General features: G+C 56.1%; 1 protein-coding gene across 3 annotated transcripts in view; it reads right to left on the bottom strand.

The window, feature by feature from the left end:
• Pde9a (phosphodiesterase 9A) overlaps positions 1 to 17,361 on the bottom strand; it is a 74,458-nt gene that overhangs the window by 39,452 nt on the left and 17,645 nt on the right. For all 3 annotated transcript variants that reach the window (XM_070030773.1, XM_070030774.1, XM_070030772.1), the window contains exons 2-4: positions 15,581 to 15,651; positions 14,561 to 14,638; positions 8,221 to 8,264 (exon numbers count right to left, since the gene is read on the bottom strand). In XM_070030773.1, coding sequence (XP_069886874.1) covers positions 8,221 to 8,264; positions 14,561 to 14,638; positions 15,581 to 15,651 — 193 coding nt within the window. The remainder of the gene's footprint in view (positions 1 to 8,220; positions 8,265 to 14,560; positions 14,639 to 15,580; positions 15,652 to 17,361) is intronic.

The following is a 17,361-nucleotide window of genomic DNA, read 5'->3' as shown; positions in this document are numbered from 1 at the left end:
GCCCTGGCTGGCCCCGACTCCGGGGCTCAGGAGATCCTCCTGCTTCAGCCTTCCGAGTGGGCAGGGATGGCAGGGGTGCCTGTCAGCATACCCAGGGTTGCCCAGGAGACTTGTTGGGCCGGTTGATGCTGTAATGGTGGTAGACGTTTGTTGAAACCTACAGAACACACAGCGCCAAGAGCAAAGCCTGAGTGAACTGTGGGCTTTGGCTGGTGATGCATCCCTGCGGGGTCACTGGCTCTCAATGTGTGGGGCACCGCGGTGGCAGAGGTGGCCTGGGCGGTGACAGAGGTGGCCTGGGCGGTGACAGAGGTGGCCTGGGCGGTGGCAGAGGTGGCGTGGGTGGTGACAGAGGTGGCCTGGGTGGTGGCAGCGGTGGCGTGGGTGGTGGCAGAGGTGGCGTGGGTGGTGGCAGAGGTGGCGTGGGTGGTGGCACAGTTGGTGTGGGTGGTGACAGAGGTGGCGTGGGTGGTGGCACAGTTGGTGTGGGTGGTGGCAGAGGTGGCGTGGGTGGTGACAGAGGTGGCGTGGGTGGTGGCAGAGGTGGCGTGGGTGGTGACATAGGTGGCGTGGGTGGTGACAGAGGTGGCCTGGGTGGTGACAGAGGTGGCGTGGGTGGTGGCACAGTTGGCGTGGGTGGTGGCACAGTTGGTGTGGGTGGTGGCAGAGGTGGCGTGGGTGGTGGCAGAGGTGGCGTGGGTGGTGACAGAGGTGGCGTGGGTGGTGACAGAGGTGGCTTGGGTGGTGGCAGAGGTGGCGCTTGGGTGGTGGCAGAGGTGGCGTGGGTGGTGACAGAGGTGGCGTGGGTGGTGACAGAGGTGACGTGGGTGGTGGCAGAGGCGGCTTGGGTGGTGGTAGAGGTGGCCTGGGTGGTGGCAGAGGTGGCGTGGGTGGTGGCACAGGCAGCGTGGGTGTAACAGGCTGACTGGGTGTGGGAGAAACACACGGGGGCTCGGGGCTTGGCACTCAATTTTGCTGTAAACATACACAGTCAAGTCTGTGAAACACTGAAATCCTTAGACCAACCAACTCAAAGCAATGCCCTGGAGGGGCAGGAAGGAATGATGTGGAGTACAAAACTTTGTTCAAAGCTGGCGCTGGTGGCTCCCGCCTGTAATCCTAGCTACTCAGGAGGCTGAGATCTGAGGATTATGGTTTGAAGCCAGCCCAGGCGGATGTCCATAAGATTCTTCTCTCCATTAGGCACCAAAAAGCCTGAAGTAGAGCTGTGGCTCAAGAGGTAGAGGACAGCCTTGAGAGAAAAAGCTAGGGACAGCGCCCAGGCCCTGAGCTCCAGCTCCAGTACTGTCACAACAAACAAAACAAGCAATGGGACACGACAGTGCGGATGGAGCCCACACGCAAACCCCCGAGCTGCTGGTGTCGGGTGGGCAGGGCCGAGGCCACCTCGTTGATGGCGGGCGGGAGGTCGCCTGGCACAGCTGCTCTCGGAAACGAGTTGGTGTTTCTGAAGAAGCGAGGCACAGGCCTGCCACGAGGGACCACACTCTCCCGCCCAGGTGTGCCCACAGGCTGAACCCACACCGGCCCGCCCGGCCCGCCAGGGCTCTCATGAACATGCCAGCCATGTGGAAGTAACCGGTGACTATGGTAGACTTGGAAATCCAGAGGCCGGGCCCAGTGCTGGACACCAGGGAGCATTCCACGCTGGGGAACCCTAAGAGCTGGCAAAGTCCTAGACAGTTGGGCGAGACTGGCGGAGGCTGGGCTGTGAGCGCTGTGTGGACTGCGTGGAGGAAGCAGCCTGGGGTGAGAGACACATTCCCTGTGTTGATGGGGGAGACAACCGGACCTGTCCTTTCACGAAACCTCCTCCCAACCCACCCCGGGACACCTGTGCAGTCACTGCAGCTACACGCATCTGGGTGCTGGCTTCTCTCAGGAACAGAGAGACCCACGAGGGCTGGACCACGGGCCAGCGCCAACATCCACTGCACCGAGGTCGCAGGCGGGACGGGGACACGGCGGCCCGGCATCGCTGTGTGCTAGCCCGTCTCGGTCTCGGCCTGCGGCCTGCTGAAGGCACTCAGAGCTGCTGGCTGTGTTGCTGGCACCCCTAGGGGTGCGTGAGCCCATCGTCCCAGAAACAGTTATTCTCCATTTGTACCCAGCATCCCACTGTGTTAAAAATAACGCACGCCAACGATGACTAAGGCTGGGCTTATGGAGCAAGTGAAATTGCGCCAAATATAGAAAATATTAAGAAACATTATTATTTCTCACAACACATCTGTGCTCAAATTTCAAGCAGGAACTTAACTTTGCCGCACCCCCCAGCGCCTGCTGGTCTCGGGTTAGTTTTAGACCTTAGGAGGCATTCTGGCTCATTAACATCCTGCCATTCCTCAGCAATTTCATTTGGGCCATTCACTAATGCCCTGAGGTTACTTTAAGTGAGGGCCACCATTTACGGAGGACTGGAGAAGTGGCCGTCCTTGCTGAGTGTTTTGCACAAGCGACTTCATTTCTCTTCCTAGGAAGTGGAGAGGTAAACGGATTATAATTCCGATTTTGCTCTCCTTGGCAAACAGCTACAACAGGGACAGTGCGGGAAACCAGAAGGCTCCTTGTTACCCCTGACTTCTGACCTGGGAAACAGAATGGCAGCCAGGCTCAGGGGGGCCAGGCGGGCTGTGGCTTGGCCTGTGGGTTCCCCACGCTCCCCAAGCTGGGCGCAGTGCTGGCAGAGATTGGAGGAGGAGCTGAATCCACCCCCTCCTCAGGCCGGTTCTGATGCTGAAGTTCAGCTCTGCTCAGGCTGAGGAGTCCATGTGGTGTCTTCGTGCCCTGAGGATACAGAGGAGGCACAGGTCCCGAGGGCAGACACTGCCGGCTACAGGCCGGCTGCGGCAGGAACGCGGTGCCCTCTGATGGAGGAGGGACGGGGGGGGGCTCCCTGCGGTGGGGGCCACACAGCCCAGAGCTCACAACACCTGCCCCATGCTCACGCTGGCTTCTCACAGCTCTGTCCCACGGCTGTGGCCACCGTGGTGAACTGATGTTCAAATGTGGCTCAGGCGTGCGTCGCTGCCATGGGCTCAGGGCGGGCAGAAGGCCCGTGGACAGCTGCACAGCCATTGGCTGTGGAGGGCAGTGATGAATGTGAGAATTGGGAAACTTCTCAAGGATCCCTGTCGGAGTCAGAGCTGTCTTAGTCAAGTAAGAGTGATGGATGACTCCAAGACTGTCGAAGGAGTCAGCACCATTGATCTATGAGTCTGTCCCGTGTTTTTCATGGCTGGTATTACGTTCATTAATAAAAGGGAAGAATAATCTAGCTACAGGATTATCATCCAGGACTAGTGGAAAAGAAAATAAGTTTGTCTTTGTTGTTGTTGGTACTGGAGTTTGAACTCTGGGCTCATGGCTGGCGCTATACTACTTCAGCCACACTCTGCTTTTGTTTTTTTTTTGGTTGGCTAACTGGAAATAACAATCTTATAGATTGGTCTCTCTGGGTTAGCGCTGAACCTTGACCTCAGATCTCAGCCTCCTGAGTAGCTAGGATTATAGGCATGAGTCACCAGTGCCTAGCTTTGATCTTTCTTTCTTTCTTTCTTTCTTTCTTTCTTTCTTTCTTTCTTTCTTTCTTTCTTTCTTTCTCTTTCCTTCCTTCCTTCCTTTCTTTCTTTCTTCTCTCTCTTTCTTCTTTTTTTTTTTTTGTTGGTCATGGGGCTTGAACTCTGAGCCTGGGTGCTGTCCCTGAGCCCTTCAACTCAACTCTACCACTTGAGCCACAGTGGCCAGTTTTCTGGTGGTTAATTGGAGAGAAGAGTCTCATGGACTTTCCTGCCCAGGCTAGCTTTGAACTGCGATCCTCAAATCTTAGCCTCCTGAGTAGCTAGGATGACAGGCGTGAGCCTCCGGCGCCACTGTAACAGGGCAGTTTTCTGAAAGAAGCTTGGAAACATGGAACTTCTATGTTCACAGAGGTTGGTACAGATGGGAGGTTCTTCTTTCCACAGCTCTTCCCAGCAGGGGCTGTTTCTGGCTCCCAACGCCAAACTCTGCTTTGTGGTGCTGATGTGGACCTGGGTCAGGACTGGCCTGTTGTTCTTTCCAATGGGAAGTCATGTTCTGTGTGTGTGTGTGTGTGTGTGTGTGTGTGTGTGTGTGTGTGTGTGAGAGAGAGAGAGAGAGAGAGAGAGAGAGAGAGAGAGAGAGAGAGAGAGAGAGAGAGAGAGAGAGAGAGAGAGAGAGAGAGATACTAGGGTTTGAACTTAGGGCTTGGGTGCTGTTCCTTCGTTTTTCACTCAAGTCTGGCATTCTACCACTTGTGCCACATCTCCACTTCTAGCATTTTCTTTCTTTTTCTTCTTAGTAGTGGTTAGTGGTGGTGAGTTTCATTAATTTTCTTGCCCATGGTGGCCTGGAACTGTGATCCTCAGATCTCAGCCCTCTGAGTAACAGGATTTATAGGAGCGAGCCACTGGTGCCTGGCAAAAGTCATGTTCTTTGTAATACTCTGTTTTTGGAATAGTTAAGAACGGCACAGTCCGCTGGGACAGCAGAGGCCTCTCTGGAGCCGGAGCCTCTTCGAGGAGAGGTGCGGGGAAAGGCCACCACAAGAGGTTGTAGAGCTGGGCCGGACGGCCACGGGCTGGCTAGTCTGGACTCCGGAGGTTCTTTTTTATGGCCACTGTAAATGTGGTCTTCAGGTTCACGGCCAGCACACACCGCTAACCTTGAGAGCTCTGCAGAGGCCCCGGGAAGCAAGGCCTGGCACGTGGAGGCTGGAAGGCTGGGGCTGCACACCCCACTCAGAGAATTAAGAATCCCTAGGAACCAGCTCTGAAGGGAAACAATGAAGGAAGAATGCCCTTTTCTGGCTAGACTCCTGGATGATGGGGCCTATTGGATGACTCTGTCTCCCCAAGAAATCCTAGAGTGCCGGCACATTGGAGGACCAAGGGTTCCCAGACACCCCCGAAGGGGACACCAGCCTGACTGGGAATGTAACTGGAAAGGAATCAGACCATGTGGGAGGTGTGGGTGTTGCCAGGGAAACCATAGTGCCTTCTTGCTGAAGAGTAACTGTAGTCTCACACACAGGCTGGTCCTAGGGGACAGAACAGCTCCAGGCCCGCCGTGGGCCTCTCTCCTGGGTGACTTCTCTCTCTGAAGAGCACAGTCCTGTCCAGCAGCAGTGTCTGCAGCCGTGCACACACACCCCTCAACTAATGCAGTGTGTGTGTGTGTGTGTGTGTGTGTGACTCGGGCAGGGGTTGGGGGAAGGCAGGGGCTTCAACCCCGTCCCCTCACCCCCTCCACACTCCAGCCTCACCCCGTCCCCTCACCCCTCCACACTCCAGCCTCACCCCGTCCCCTCACCCCGTCCCCTCACCCCCTGCACTCCAGCGTCACCCCGTCTCGCACTCCCTGCGATCAGCAGTCCAGCCAAGTATACTCCATTTGTAAGAACCAGGAGAAAAACTGGTCAGCGGGGTTGAGTGAGATGTGACTAGCAGCCAGTGGCGTGAGCAGAATCATGAGTCTGCGATGTATACAAAGGACATGGGACACACTGAGCACATATAGGAGAAGTCACACGCAGGCCTAAGGCTGAAACATACAACACCAAGAACGAGCACTTCACGCGCTAGATGCTGAAGCGGAAACACCACTGAAATTGAAAGCGTAATTTAAAAAAGCGTAAAAAAAAAAAGTCTGGAAAGATAATGACACACCGTGTGAGGTGTGAAAGAGTAACACATTATCTTCCTTTCCAGTAACGAGAGCCACAAAGACAGGAAGAGGGGGGCCGAGCAGATTCTCAAAGCTGATGAGAGGTAGGAGGCCCGAAGCCCTCAGAGGCCCCAGGAACCCCAAACAGATTAAAGACAAAAGCCCACATAACGGGCACTCGCTGTAAATTCCTGGAAGCCAGTGATACGGCTCCAGCAGCCGAGGGAAAGAGACACACGACAGACAAAGAAAGAGGAACGAGACACATGCCAGCCCTCCGCAGACGTGCACCAGCTGAGAGACAATGAGACACGTCACACTAAAATCCTGCTGCCTGTGGACAGACGTCCCTCCAAACCCGAGATGAATGACACCTTTGTTAGACAAACAACAGCCAGAGGACGAGTTGACAGCTGGGGCGCCAGCTCCGCACAGTACTCGGGGTTCAAGAAGAAGAACCATAGCAAGCACGGAAGCCCAAAACAGACCTGTCAAGGCAAAAATCCTAACAGTGCACTGTGGAGTTCCAACTCCAAAGTGTGAAGAAAGCACCTGAACAAAACGTCCACCGGGCCGTGAGGGGGCCCTGCACCCCATGGCGCTGGGGTGAAACCAAGAACCACCACGAAGAAATAAAAACACAGCTCAGAAGCCAAGAGGGGAGGCGAAAACTGCATGAGAAAACGCTCAGGATCCAAAGACGTGGGGAAAAGTGAAGACACAAAGAAATAAAAATAACAAATGGAACAAGTAAAAACCAGTAGAAGGACAGTAGATGGAAACCAACTCAATTTTTCTCCCACGTTACACACTAAAATTAACTGGGAATGAAGCAATCCTTTGGCCTGGGAGTGTGGCTCAACGGTAGAACCCTAAGAGACCCAGGCCTTGGGTTTGATCCAAACACCATCAGATCAGCCAACCAATAGATCAATCAATCCATCAATCAATCAATCAGTCAGAGACCTAAATGTACAAGCTAAAACCACGTAAGATGAAAAGCTCAATATCATCTAAGAACAAAATCAACAAGTTTGGTTCAAAATTTAAAACTTTCGGTCACTGGAAGAGATCGGTAAGAAAGTGAAAAGGAAGTTGTGAACTGGGCTGAGTTTTTACAATGGAGATCTGACAAGGGGCGTGTACAGGGACAGGTACAACTTGAAAGCAACCTAGCAGCCAGCGAGCATGGAAGGTTCAGACCCCACCTCATGAAAGAGGACTGGAGAGTGGCCAGTACATGCCTTAGTGGTACAGTCATTGGAGGCTAGGGGACCACGAGTTCAAACCACACCGAACTCTACTGCACACCCATTAATGTGATTGCAGTGAAAATGACTGGCAGTGCCAGGCGCCGGGAGAGGAGGAGTGGGTGTGTGAAATGGCACAGCACCTTGGGAAAGTAGCTGGAAGTTTCTGATAAGGTCAAACACACCTTCACCACCTGACTCAGCCACCCACCTCGACGCATTTGTGAACATTACTGCACACAGCAGTCTTACTATAGAAAAGCCTGCAAACCAGAAGCAACCTGAACACTCACCCTCAAATGCAAGTAAAACGCCATGGAGTGGGGTGCATCGAAGTGCAAGAAAAAGGAGTCAATCACTGAAGCGTGTGACAACATGGGCAAGCATCAAAACCACCGAGCCAAAAAAAAGAGGAGAAATACAGCCTATGTAATTTCCTTCGTAATAAATGACCCTTTATTTAGTCACTGGGGTTGCACTCAGGGTTTTGTGCATGTTAGGCAGGTACTCTACCATTTGAGCTATGCCTCTAGCCCTTCTTGCCCTGGTTATTTTTGAGACAGGGTCTCCCTTTTTTACTCAGGCCAGCTTGAACCATGATCCTCTGTTTTTGTTTGCCACCATCGTTGAGATGACGGTTGTATACTTTCTTTTTGGCTTGAGTCTGACTTTAAACTTTGATCCTTCACCTCCCAAGTAGCTAGGATTACAGGCAGGAGGCACTGGTGCCTAGCTTATGTAAAATCCTTGAAAAGGGGGGGGTCTAATCAGCGGGACCCGAAGGCAGATGGCTGCACAGACAGACTGCAAGGGGCGTGAAGAGGTTTTTGAGGTGGTGTCAGCATTCTGTATTTGGAGTTTGGTGACACGGACAGGCATACATATCCATTTAAGTGGGAATACCTCATTGTGCGTAAATCCTACCTTGATAAGAGCAAGTTAACAATCCAAAAGGAGCTAACAACCCTAGCACAATAACGTGTCTGACAGGTGAGGCACGCTGAGAATGCAGTGGGCTGCTGGCAGCTCCCAGAGAATAGGGCGATGCTGGGCCCAGGGAGACCGCCGACCCCCTCCCGAGTCTCAGGGTCAGGCAGGACTCAAGAGCATCCCCACGGTCACGCGAAGTATCAGATTATGTAACAGCAGCAGGCTGCAGGGTCAGAGGCTTAATGTATCTATTCCACTATGGGGGGGGGGGTGAGGGGGAGCTTGAACTACCTTTTGTTTTCATTTCATTAAAAAACAAATGACAAGGCCTTACCAGACAGCTGTTTCATGGCCACCGGCCTCACTTTGTAGGGAGTTCTGCAAAGAGAGAGAGAGGGGCATGAGACACTGTCAGGACGCGGCGTCTGCCTGCGGAGATAAGCCGAAGCCAGCAAGAATTAGAGCTCAGGAGAGCCCTCCCTCCTGACTCCCTCCCCACCTCCCTCCTTCCTTCCCCGTTCCTTCCTTGTGCTGCGGATGGAACCCAGGGCTTTGTGTGTGAAAGCATATTCACTACTACCCAGTCCTATTATTAAAACGGTCCATTTCCCTTATAACACTCCTATTTGGCTGATGGAACAAGTTATTATTATTATTGTCATTGTCACATCTACCAATCAAAGGTGTGGAGCCGAGGTTCAACCAGCAGCATTCGGCACTGTTGCAAGACCCCCACACACACATGCTGTGAGGCTCACAGCCCAGCAAGCCACGTATCAGCGGCAGACAAAAGGCCACTGTCGCCGATGCAGGGACCGCTGGCCAGGAGCTGCAACGGGATCCCCAGGTCAGTGGAAGCTGGGGGAGGCCCAGAGGCCAGCCATGCCAGCAGGGTTCACAGCAGCGCGCGTACAGGCGGCCTCCTTGGAGAGATGCTTTTACCCAGGAGTTTAGCAAAATTAAACCTGAGAGCTGCAGGGCTCCAGGGGGCGACGCGCACGGGCCAAGCTTACAAGCAGCCCAGCAGCATAAGCGGAGTTCTCCACACGCACTCATGTTGTACAGAGGAGGCTTTCAGTGCACAGAGCGACGCAGAACACGCGAGCCTTCACCCTGGCGAGGGAGCGCGGGACAGCAGACCCGGGACTCCGTCGGAGGTCTCTCACCCGGGCCCTCCCTAGCTCATCGTCCCTTCCCCACAGGTGCTGGTGATCCACACTCGTCCCCGGCCCCGGGCCCTCCACATTCACACCAGTGTGACAGCTCAGCGCCAACACCTGGCATCTCCTCTTGGGCTGGCACAGGCGGCATCCGCAGCGCTAAGGCCGGAGAGCCCTGCGGTCCTTCGGGAGGTGACTGGGCTTGGACAAGGTCACGAGGGTGGAATTTGTGTCCTTCTAAGTGGACCCAAGGACCAGTGTATCCTTTCCCTCTCCTCTCCTCTCCCTCCCCCTCTGCTCCTCTCCCCCTTTCCTTCACCCCTTCCCTCTGCTTGTGGGGGGCTGAGAGACAGCTGCTCTCAAGCCAGGAAGGGCCTCCTTGGAACTGGACCGTGCTAGCCCCCCGATTTCTCACTTCCAGCCTGCAGAAGGCCTCGTGTGAGGCTGGGTTAGAGTAGACGCCTGTGTGTCTCCTTCAGTTGTTATTAAAAAGATGAAGACAAATGAGTTCAGACCCTAAGGGTGTCCCTGAAGGAAGAGTGAGCTGGATTCTGCAACAATAAGGCAGGGCAAATCGGAGTGACACCCACAGACTGCGAACAGCAACCCATAAAGAATAAGAACAAAACTGCATGGCGCTGTGAAGGTGGGCACACACTTCCACGGTGACCTCTTACCTCCCGCACGCGCGTGAATCCTAATCTCCTAGAAGACAGAGAAGTGAGCTGACCGTGCGCCTCCCCATCCATCCCTCTGCTCTTCCCGGAGGCCGGGCCCAGCCAGGTGGGCTTCGTTCCTTGGAAGGGACTGTCAGACGTGGCATCTAGGTCCTGGGGACCAGACAGGCATGCCGGGCGGGCCCTCGTGAGCTTGAGGTGTCCACAGTGACCCATGGCCAGAAGCCGGGGAAGTCTGGCCGGTGCGCACAGCCACGCTGGACTTTGGCCCAGGCCGGGTCTAACCACAAGGCCCCCACTGCCGGCTTCACGCAGAACACAGGTTGGGAGTCCAGAGCGAGGGATGGTGAGGGGAGAGCTGTCTCTGTCCCCTCCTCGGCCCTCCCTCACACTCCTCAGAACCTCCGCTCCAGGCAGGGCAGCGGCAGGAGGGAAGGACCAGGATTCTGCAGAGCAGCAGGACGCGGGACGCTCCCCTCTTCAAAGGGGCCACAAGGCTTTTCTTTTTCTTCCTCTTCTTCTTGTCTTCAGGACAGTGACAGGGGAGAGAGAGGTAGGGAGACGGAGGGTGGCCTCCATCTTGGAGCAGGGGCACAGAGCCCGTGGACACAGGGACTCTTCAGCCGCTACAACACGGTGACTGCGGTCTGTCCCAATGGCACCATTCCCGAACGAGCACCCAAAGAACGCTCCACCGGCTGTGCTGTGCAGGACCGCAGGACAGAACCACTGAGCACGGCACGCCGGAATGGGTGTGGAACTGGACACTAGCCCCTCAGCAAAGTGCAGGCAGCTGTGGAACCTTCCAGGTCCTTGGGCCAGCGCTCCCGGGGATGCATCGTGTACCCACTCAAGATTAGGCATGGCTCCTGGTTCCCTAATGCCCTGGGCACTGAACCTGGTGACGCTTCCCAAGCCTTGGCCTGGCTCCACACACTCTCCTCTCCACCCAGACGCAGCTACACCTTCATCGCTCTCTTCTCCACATCACACGTGCATAGCCCTCCCCACCCTGGAGGGACCAACTGGCCTTGGCCCTGTAGCCCGTGGCTTTCTCTTGGCCCTGTAGCCTGTGACTTTCTCTTGGCCCTGTAGCCCGTGATTTTCTCCTGGCCCTGTAGCCCGTGGCTTTCTCTTGGCCCTGTAGCCCATGGCTTTCTCTTGGCCCTGTAGCCCATGGCTTTCTCCTGGCCCTGTAGCCCGTGGCTTTCTCCTGGCCCTGTGGCCCGTGGCTTTCTCCTGGCCCTGTGGCCCGTGGCTTTCTCTGCAGCCTGAGAGCCTGTGCTCTGGTCCTGGTGTCCGGGAGGCAGCTGTGCTAAGCGAGGGGCAGTGGCGAGGCCTTCCATGCCAGCGGTCACCGGCGTGACGTCACTCTGGTCCTGTTCTACCACGAGCCCCGGCTTCTCTCATGCTCTGCACGCACCTGTCACACATGTGTTTCAGTGGCAGACATGGAAGAGAAGGGCGAAGTCCGAGCATCAGCTCCGTGCACCGGACCTGACCGTTCAGGGCCTTTCTGAGGAGGAACCCGCAGCACTATCTGAACAGTGGGCCACCAGGGCTGGGGGTTGTCAGTGACGTAGTGATGGCAGATGCTAATCAGCCTGTGGTCCTCCCAACTTTCTTGAACACTCCAGACTATTTCACACATGGTCTGAATGATCTGAACGCTTTCCTGGCTCTACCCCAATATCCTGGGAAGGGGGTAGACTCTCCGGGGTTCCTGGCTGGAGGAGTGGCCCCTTGACCAGCAGGGCAGAGTGGAGATACAGGGTGGAGAGGTGGCCGGGGTGTGGACGCTGGGGTGGCGTGTGTGCAAGCCGGCAGGCCCGGGACCGGTCTGAGGAGATGGATCTGGACCAGACCATCACCACGCGAGGCCCCGACCACGTCCAACGGCCAGCAGAACACAGGGAGCCCTGGGCTGCGGAGCAGCGTGGGGAAGCCGGGCAGGGCTGGAGGGAGAGCAATAGCATACAGGGCTGGCTGTGCAATGTGAAGGAAGGTGTAGAGGCAGAAAGCGCTTGGTGTAGGCAGCAGAGGCTCTGGTTTTGAGATGGGGGTCAGGGAGGAGCTGCACGGCGTAAGGCTGTAGAAGATCCATGGGGAGCCCCCCCCAGAGGGGCCCCCCACAGAGCGGGATGCAGGAGAGAAGTCAGCAGCCCTCGGGGCTGGAGAAGCCGCAGCGCTGTTTGTGAGTGGGACGCTGGGAAGACTCCAGGTGTCGGAGGACGGGCACTGGACGGCAGAGCCCCTCCCCTCCTCGGCCACAGGCCAGGACAGGAGGAGGTGACCACGTCCAAGCTGAGTGACTGCGAGATCTCCAGAGGGGAGGAAAAGTACAGAGCCAGCAGGGGACTGTGGGGGGTGGGGGTGGGCGGGGAGGGTGCTGTGGCTTCCAGCTCTTTCCAAGAAGCATCCAGCCAGGACCGGCAGATAGCCAGGAGTTCCGGGCACACACCTGGGGCACAGAGTGATTTTCAAGCATTCCCCGTCTTCATACCATGCTTCTCACTCCCGAAGGCATGCCGGGGCCCCTTGCAGAGCTTAAAATAAAATCTCTTAAAAATCTGGGTTAATGGGTCTGAGGACGGATCTGGCACCTGCCAGGCCCATTTAGAGAGCCGGAGGCTTTAATGTGCAGCGGGCTGGAGCTGGCCTGGTTTGCACAGAGCAGTGCGAATACAGGGGAAGATGCCTGGCTTTGGTCCTTGGCAGGCACCAGTCCCGGAGGGCACGTCCATGGAAATGGGGCCGGGCAATGTCCCCACGCGAGCAGGACCTGGAGGGACCCCGAGGGGCCAGCCCACCGACACCTTCTTCCCACCACGCAGTGAGGATGTTGGGTGGCCGCTGGAAGGGGAGATGGAGGCAGGACCCCCGGGGGTCGCCAGGAAGGAGACTCAGAGGGAGAGGAAGGTGTGAGGGCAAACGTGGAGAACAGAGGTAGGCAGAAGTGGTGGAGAACCTGAGAGTTTCAAAACAGAATGGCGTAAGGGCACGGGCAGGGAGGCCGCGGGGAAGGAGGGCAGACAAAAGCCCCTTGGGGGAGAAGAACAAAGCTCTACTGGCCTTGGGCTGGTACCCCAGGGTCTCCTGGGAACCTAGGCCAGGAACTGGGGGGTGGGAAGAGCAGGAGGGGCGCTCTCACTCTCTGGGCGCCGCGCTGGGGGCCGTCATGGTGCCAGCTCAGAGCCGAGAGCCAAGACCACTCCTGCCCACGCTCAGGTCGGCCCACTCCCATGTGGGCCCAGACCAGTGTGTCCCTCCCTCGTGTCAGCAGACAAGATCACTCACTCCCCAGTGAGGAAGACTGGCACGGAATTAAGTGCCGGACAGCGTGACGCGAGCCATGAGCGTGCCGATGGCCCGGTGGCTGAGTCCGGTTCACTCAGGGCGTCGTCGGCAGCCACCGTGCGCCTCCTTTCGGAGGTGGAGTGGTGAGCAAGGCCGAAGTCCCCGACGAGGTCTCAGCCCGGCGGGCGGGCGGGTGGGCAGGGAGAGGTATGGAATGAGTAAGGAGACCAGGCCAGAGGGCATACGCGGCGGTGTGGCAGCAGCCTCAGTGGCCGGGGCCGAGGCAGTGACGCAGGGAGGGGCACAGGAGCAGGGGGAAGGGCCCCGCGGCCGCTGGAGCAGGACAGGGGCCTGTAGGGAGGCAGCCAGATCCCGACACCAGCACGCATGGCCTGCTCCAGGTACGTATAACGACAGACAACATCTAACCTACCCCAAACCCTGTGTCCTCCCTGCATGGCCCCTCCGCGCAACACCTGCCCCTGGTGTCCGCCACGACCACCTGCGCCATCCCGTGCCCTCTTCCCCGCCTCTCTCTATCAGAGGCACTTAACTCTGCCTCCCTGGGGCTCACAGGGCCTTTGCCTGGCGCCTGACTCCTTTGCTCATCAAGTCGCGTGGAGCTGTGGCCCTATTTGTTCCTGCGCAGCAAACTGTCTTCCTGGGATTCGGGGAAACAGGGTTGGGGTGGCTCCGAGACCCCCCTCACTCTGATAGGTGCTGGCTGGAGATGATCGATCTCCGAGGAGGTCATTTTATCCCCTACGGGTGTCAGGGCATCCTGATGCGCCACCCCTCCGGGAGGAGGCCACAGGCAGGGCTGAGCTGGCACCGCCCTCACCGGAGGCTCTGGGGAGCCAATAAGCAATGTGCCTCTGAGGAGTGTGGAGAGGACAGAGGCTGGGACAGGGTGAGAGGGGAGGGGCGCGGCAGTGGGGGAGGAGCTAACAGTGTCAGCCATGACCACGACCACGGGGCCTCACTGACAGGAGGAAGGAAACAAGGTCCCCTGTCCCGGGGGAGGAGCTCCTGCAAGGCCTAGGCAGAGGTTACAGCCAAAATACGTCACTGCGGTCACTAAGCAGCCGCAGGACCTGTGGACAGCTGCCTGGCACGAGCGCTCGCCTGTGGGCCGGGGGCTGGTGATGGGTCCACTGGCAGGCTGACCTTCTCGTCCTTCCCATTCAGCCCCTTTCCCTCCACACACAGAGCGTCCCAGATGAGCCTCGAGGAGGACAGCCCTCATGTCCCCTGGGGGCCTGCTTAGGGCTTCTCCTGTGGCCCTTCCTACGCTGAATGCAGACCTTGGTGCATGGTGCTACTGACTCCCCTTCCTCAGTTTTCCCGTTCGTACCCCTCCTCCTCACAGGGCTCCTACTGAGCAGAGAATGTCAACTCGTGTAAAGGAACAAGCAAGTCCAGCCTTATTCCTGCCTCCTGCCCTCCCCCTTCCAGCCCACAACGCCTCTCCTGGGTGGGGTGGAGGTGCCCGATGCACCTTGAGAAAGGCCACTGTCTGAGGCCAGTAGCAGCCACATACCGTTCTGAGTTTGCAGGCATGGTAGGGTCGATGGAGACCATGGCGTCATCTGTGGTCAGAAGGGAGATGGTGGTGTTCCTGCAACACACACTGGCGTCAGCCCTGCCCTACAGCATGGACACCTGCACGCAGCCCGCACACCTGACAGCTACCCCCCCCCGAAAGGGCCAGGACCCGCGCGTGGGGCCAGGGGCTGCGCTGAGAGCCAGAGGCGTCCCCTAGAAGTTGTCCCTCCATTTGCAAATGAAGTCAAATGGCTGAGCATATTCTAAGTGCCTGTCCACTTTTAAATAATTTAAAATGGGAATTGGAGCGGCCTCATTTGTTGAGTTGGGAGATTAGAAACAGACCTGTGGTACCACGGGAGCTAACATTTAGATCAGAGATGATGAATCTGTAGCTGGCTGGATTCCTTCCAGGTCCCTGGGGACTCTAGCTAGCCCAGCACAAATCTCTCCTACAAAATAGTCTTAAACGGCTGAGGTGCACTGCCCTCCGGAGCCTCTCAGGTCTTTAGGGGCTTATGAGCCATCACCTTCACCAAGTAACTTACACTCGGACCTGCAGCGGTGAATGTGGAAAACCTGAACAGTGGCAGCAGCAACCTAATCCCAGGGTTGCTATAAAGAATTATATATGTATGTACTATATGTTTATATATGATTATATTTATATGTTTATATAAACACATATAACATATGGCATATTTCTTAGCATAGCTCTTCTTTCTTTTGAATTTCTTTGTGTCAGAACTTAAGGCCTTTTGCTCTCGGTCAGCAGCTAACATTCTACCACTTGAACCGTGCCTCCACTTCTGGCTTTCTGCTGATTAACGGGGGTTAAGAGTCTTGTGGATCTGTCTACCCAGGCTGACTTCCAGCTAAGATTCTCAGACCTCAGCTTCCTGAGTTTTACAAGTGGGAGCCAGTGGCCCCTCTGTGCTGCGCTCCCCGCCAGGTACGGCCCTCAGGCACCGCTGGGGCACCATGGTCCTCCTGGCACAGACACGTGGGCACTCACCGGGGCAGGCCTGTGGCAATGCAGAACAGGTCCATGATATCGCTGGAGTTGCAGTACTTGCTGAACACCACCTGCAAGACAGAGAAGGTGGGCGGTGAGGCAGCAGAGAGGGCAACCGGTCTCCATGGCGACGGGAGATTCCACGCGCCTCCTTTCCATGCTGACCTGAAGGCTTCCTTTGAAAAGAAAATCCATAATCGTGGCTCTGGTGTGCCTCACGCGCACCTTTCCATTTGGTGGATTTAGAGGAGTGGTGAAAAACTTGGTCCTTTTGCTCCAGGCAAATGTCGGTGAAGAAGATCTAAGCCACCACATGCCTGCACGCCAGCAGGCGACCACGCTTGCTGCTGACCCCTGACACAGATCTGGAGGCGTGTGTGCGCGGGATGCTCAGTGCCAGGCACCACAGCCGGCTCTGATGTAAAACGGCAAATTTAAGTTCATTAACTTAAAAGGACTGCCTTTTAGTATTTGAGAACTAAGGGATGAGGTTGAAAGACTCTATCGTCAAAGCTGGGGAGTGAAAACAACAGAGCATCTCTGAACTACTAGTATCCCAGAAAAACAAACCCCACGCGCAGCCATGGCTGACCCTGAAGAGGAACCCTGGCTGTATCAGCATCTTTCGCCCCAGGAGTCGCAATAGCTGTCACCCTTTACCCACATCTTTTCTTCCCTCCGGTCATCCAGGGCCATAGGTTCTACTTGGCGGTTTCTAGAAATGAACAACTGCTAAGTTTTAAACGGTGTGCCATCCTGAGGAACGTGATGAAATCTCACCTCGGCCCAAGGAGCGCTCGCCATGGCAGGCTGCTGGCGATGCAGAATGGGCCCATAATATCACCGGAGTTACAGTACTGCAAGGAGTGTCTGCTCAGGCCCTGGGCCTGTCAGGGTCGACACTGGCCCGCTCATCCTCTCTAACTCTGGAGAAGCTGCCTGGCTTCTGCAGCCGTTGCCTACAGTTGTTTTAGTATGGCCGACCCTCGCCTGCAGGCTCCATGGTCATCTGGAGCTGGAGACTCAGGAATTCAAGGGAGAAACTCAGAGCCACACAGAAAAGGAGCCATACAACCACTGACCCCCACAAGGGCAGATTGGCCGGACAGGCATCTGCGCCTCCCAGGGACCCAGGTGTGGACTGGTCAGGATTTCCAGAAAGGCTCTCTGCTGAGAAACTGAGATGTTGGCTTAATGGGTGATTTTTTGACTGCATGACGATGCTTTTCCTCTTCTCTTAAGCTTCTTTAGCAATCTGGTAGATATTTGCAAACTGAAATATTTTAAAATGAGATCTGGTTTCTACGGTCCCCAACTTCAGAAGCTTGTACCAGTCTTTCCTTTCCATGGCAACAGAGTTCCACAGGAAGTGCTGTGGGAATCCATCCCCCTCCCACCCAGTGCTCAGCACTCCACGGCCCTGGCTCTGCCAGCATCCACGGGAGATGGTGGGAGTTTGGCCTGTTGCTGGATGGATGCTTCCACCAAGCCAGGGCAAGTGCACGGAGCCGCCCATACACAGTCCTCCTGGGGGCTGACCTAAAGCTCAGGAGCCCAGACTTTGATCAGGGATGATGATCTCATCATTCCTGGAAGGCCGGGAGCTTTGTAATATTCTAGACATGGAGAAAAGCGTCTACTCAAATTTATAAGGATTGTGGGTTGAAGTCAGAGGAAGTTTTGTTTGGTTTTTGTCTCTGCTTGGCTTCCTACCCTCAGGACACTATCAATAATCGAGATTTTTAAAGTCTACATCTGAAGTCTCCAGGCACACCAACTCA

Source organism: Dipodomys merriami, unplaced genomic scaffold, assembly GCF_024711535.1.
Source record: "Dipodomys merriami isolate MVZ:Mamm:240054 unplaced genomic scaffold, mDipMer1.0.p SCAF_2, whole genome shotgun sequence".
Taxonomy (NCBI): domain Eukaryota; kingdom Metazoa; phylum Chordata; class Mammalia; order Rodentia; family Heteromyidae; genus Dipodomys; species Dipodomys merriami.
This window is presented reverse-complemented; position numbering and strand designations above follow the sequence as displayed.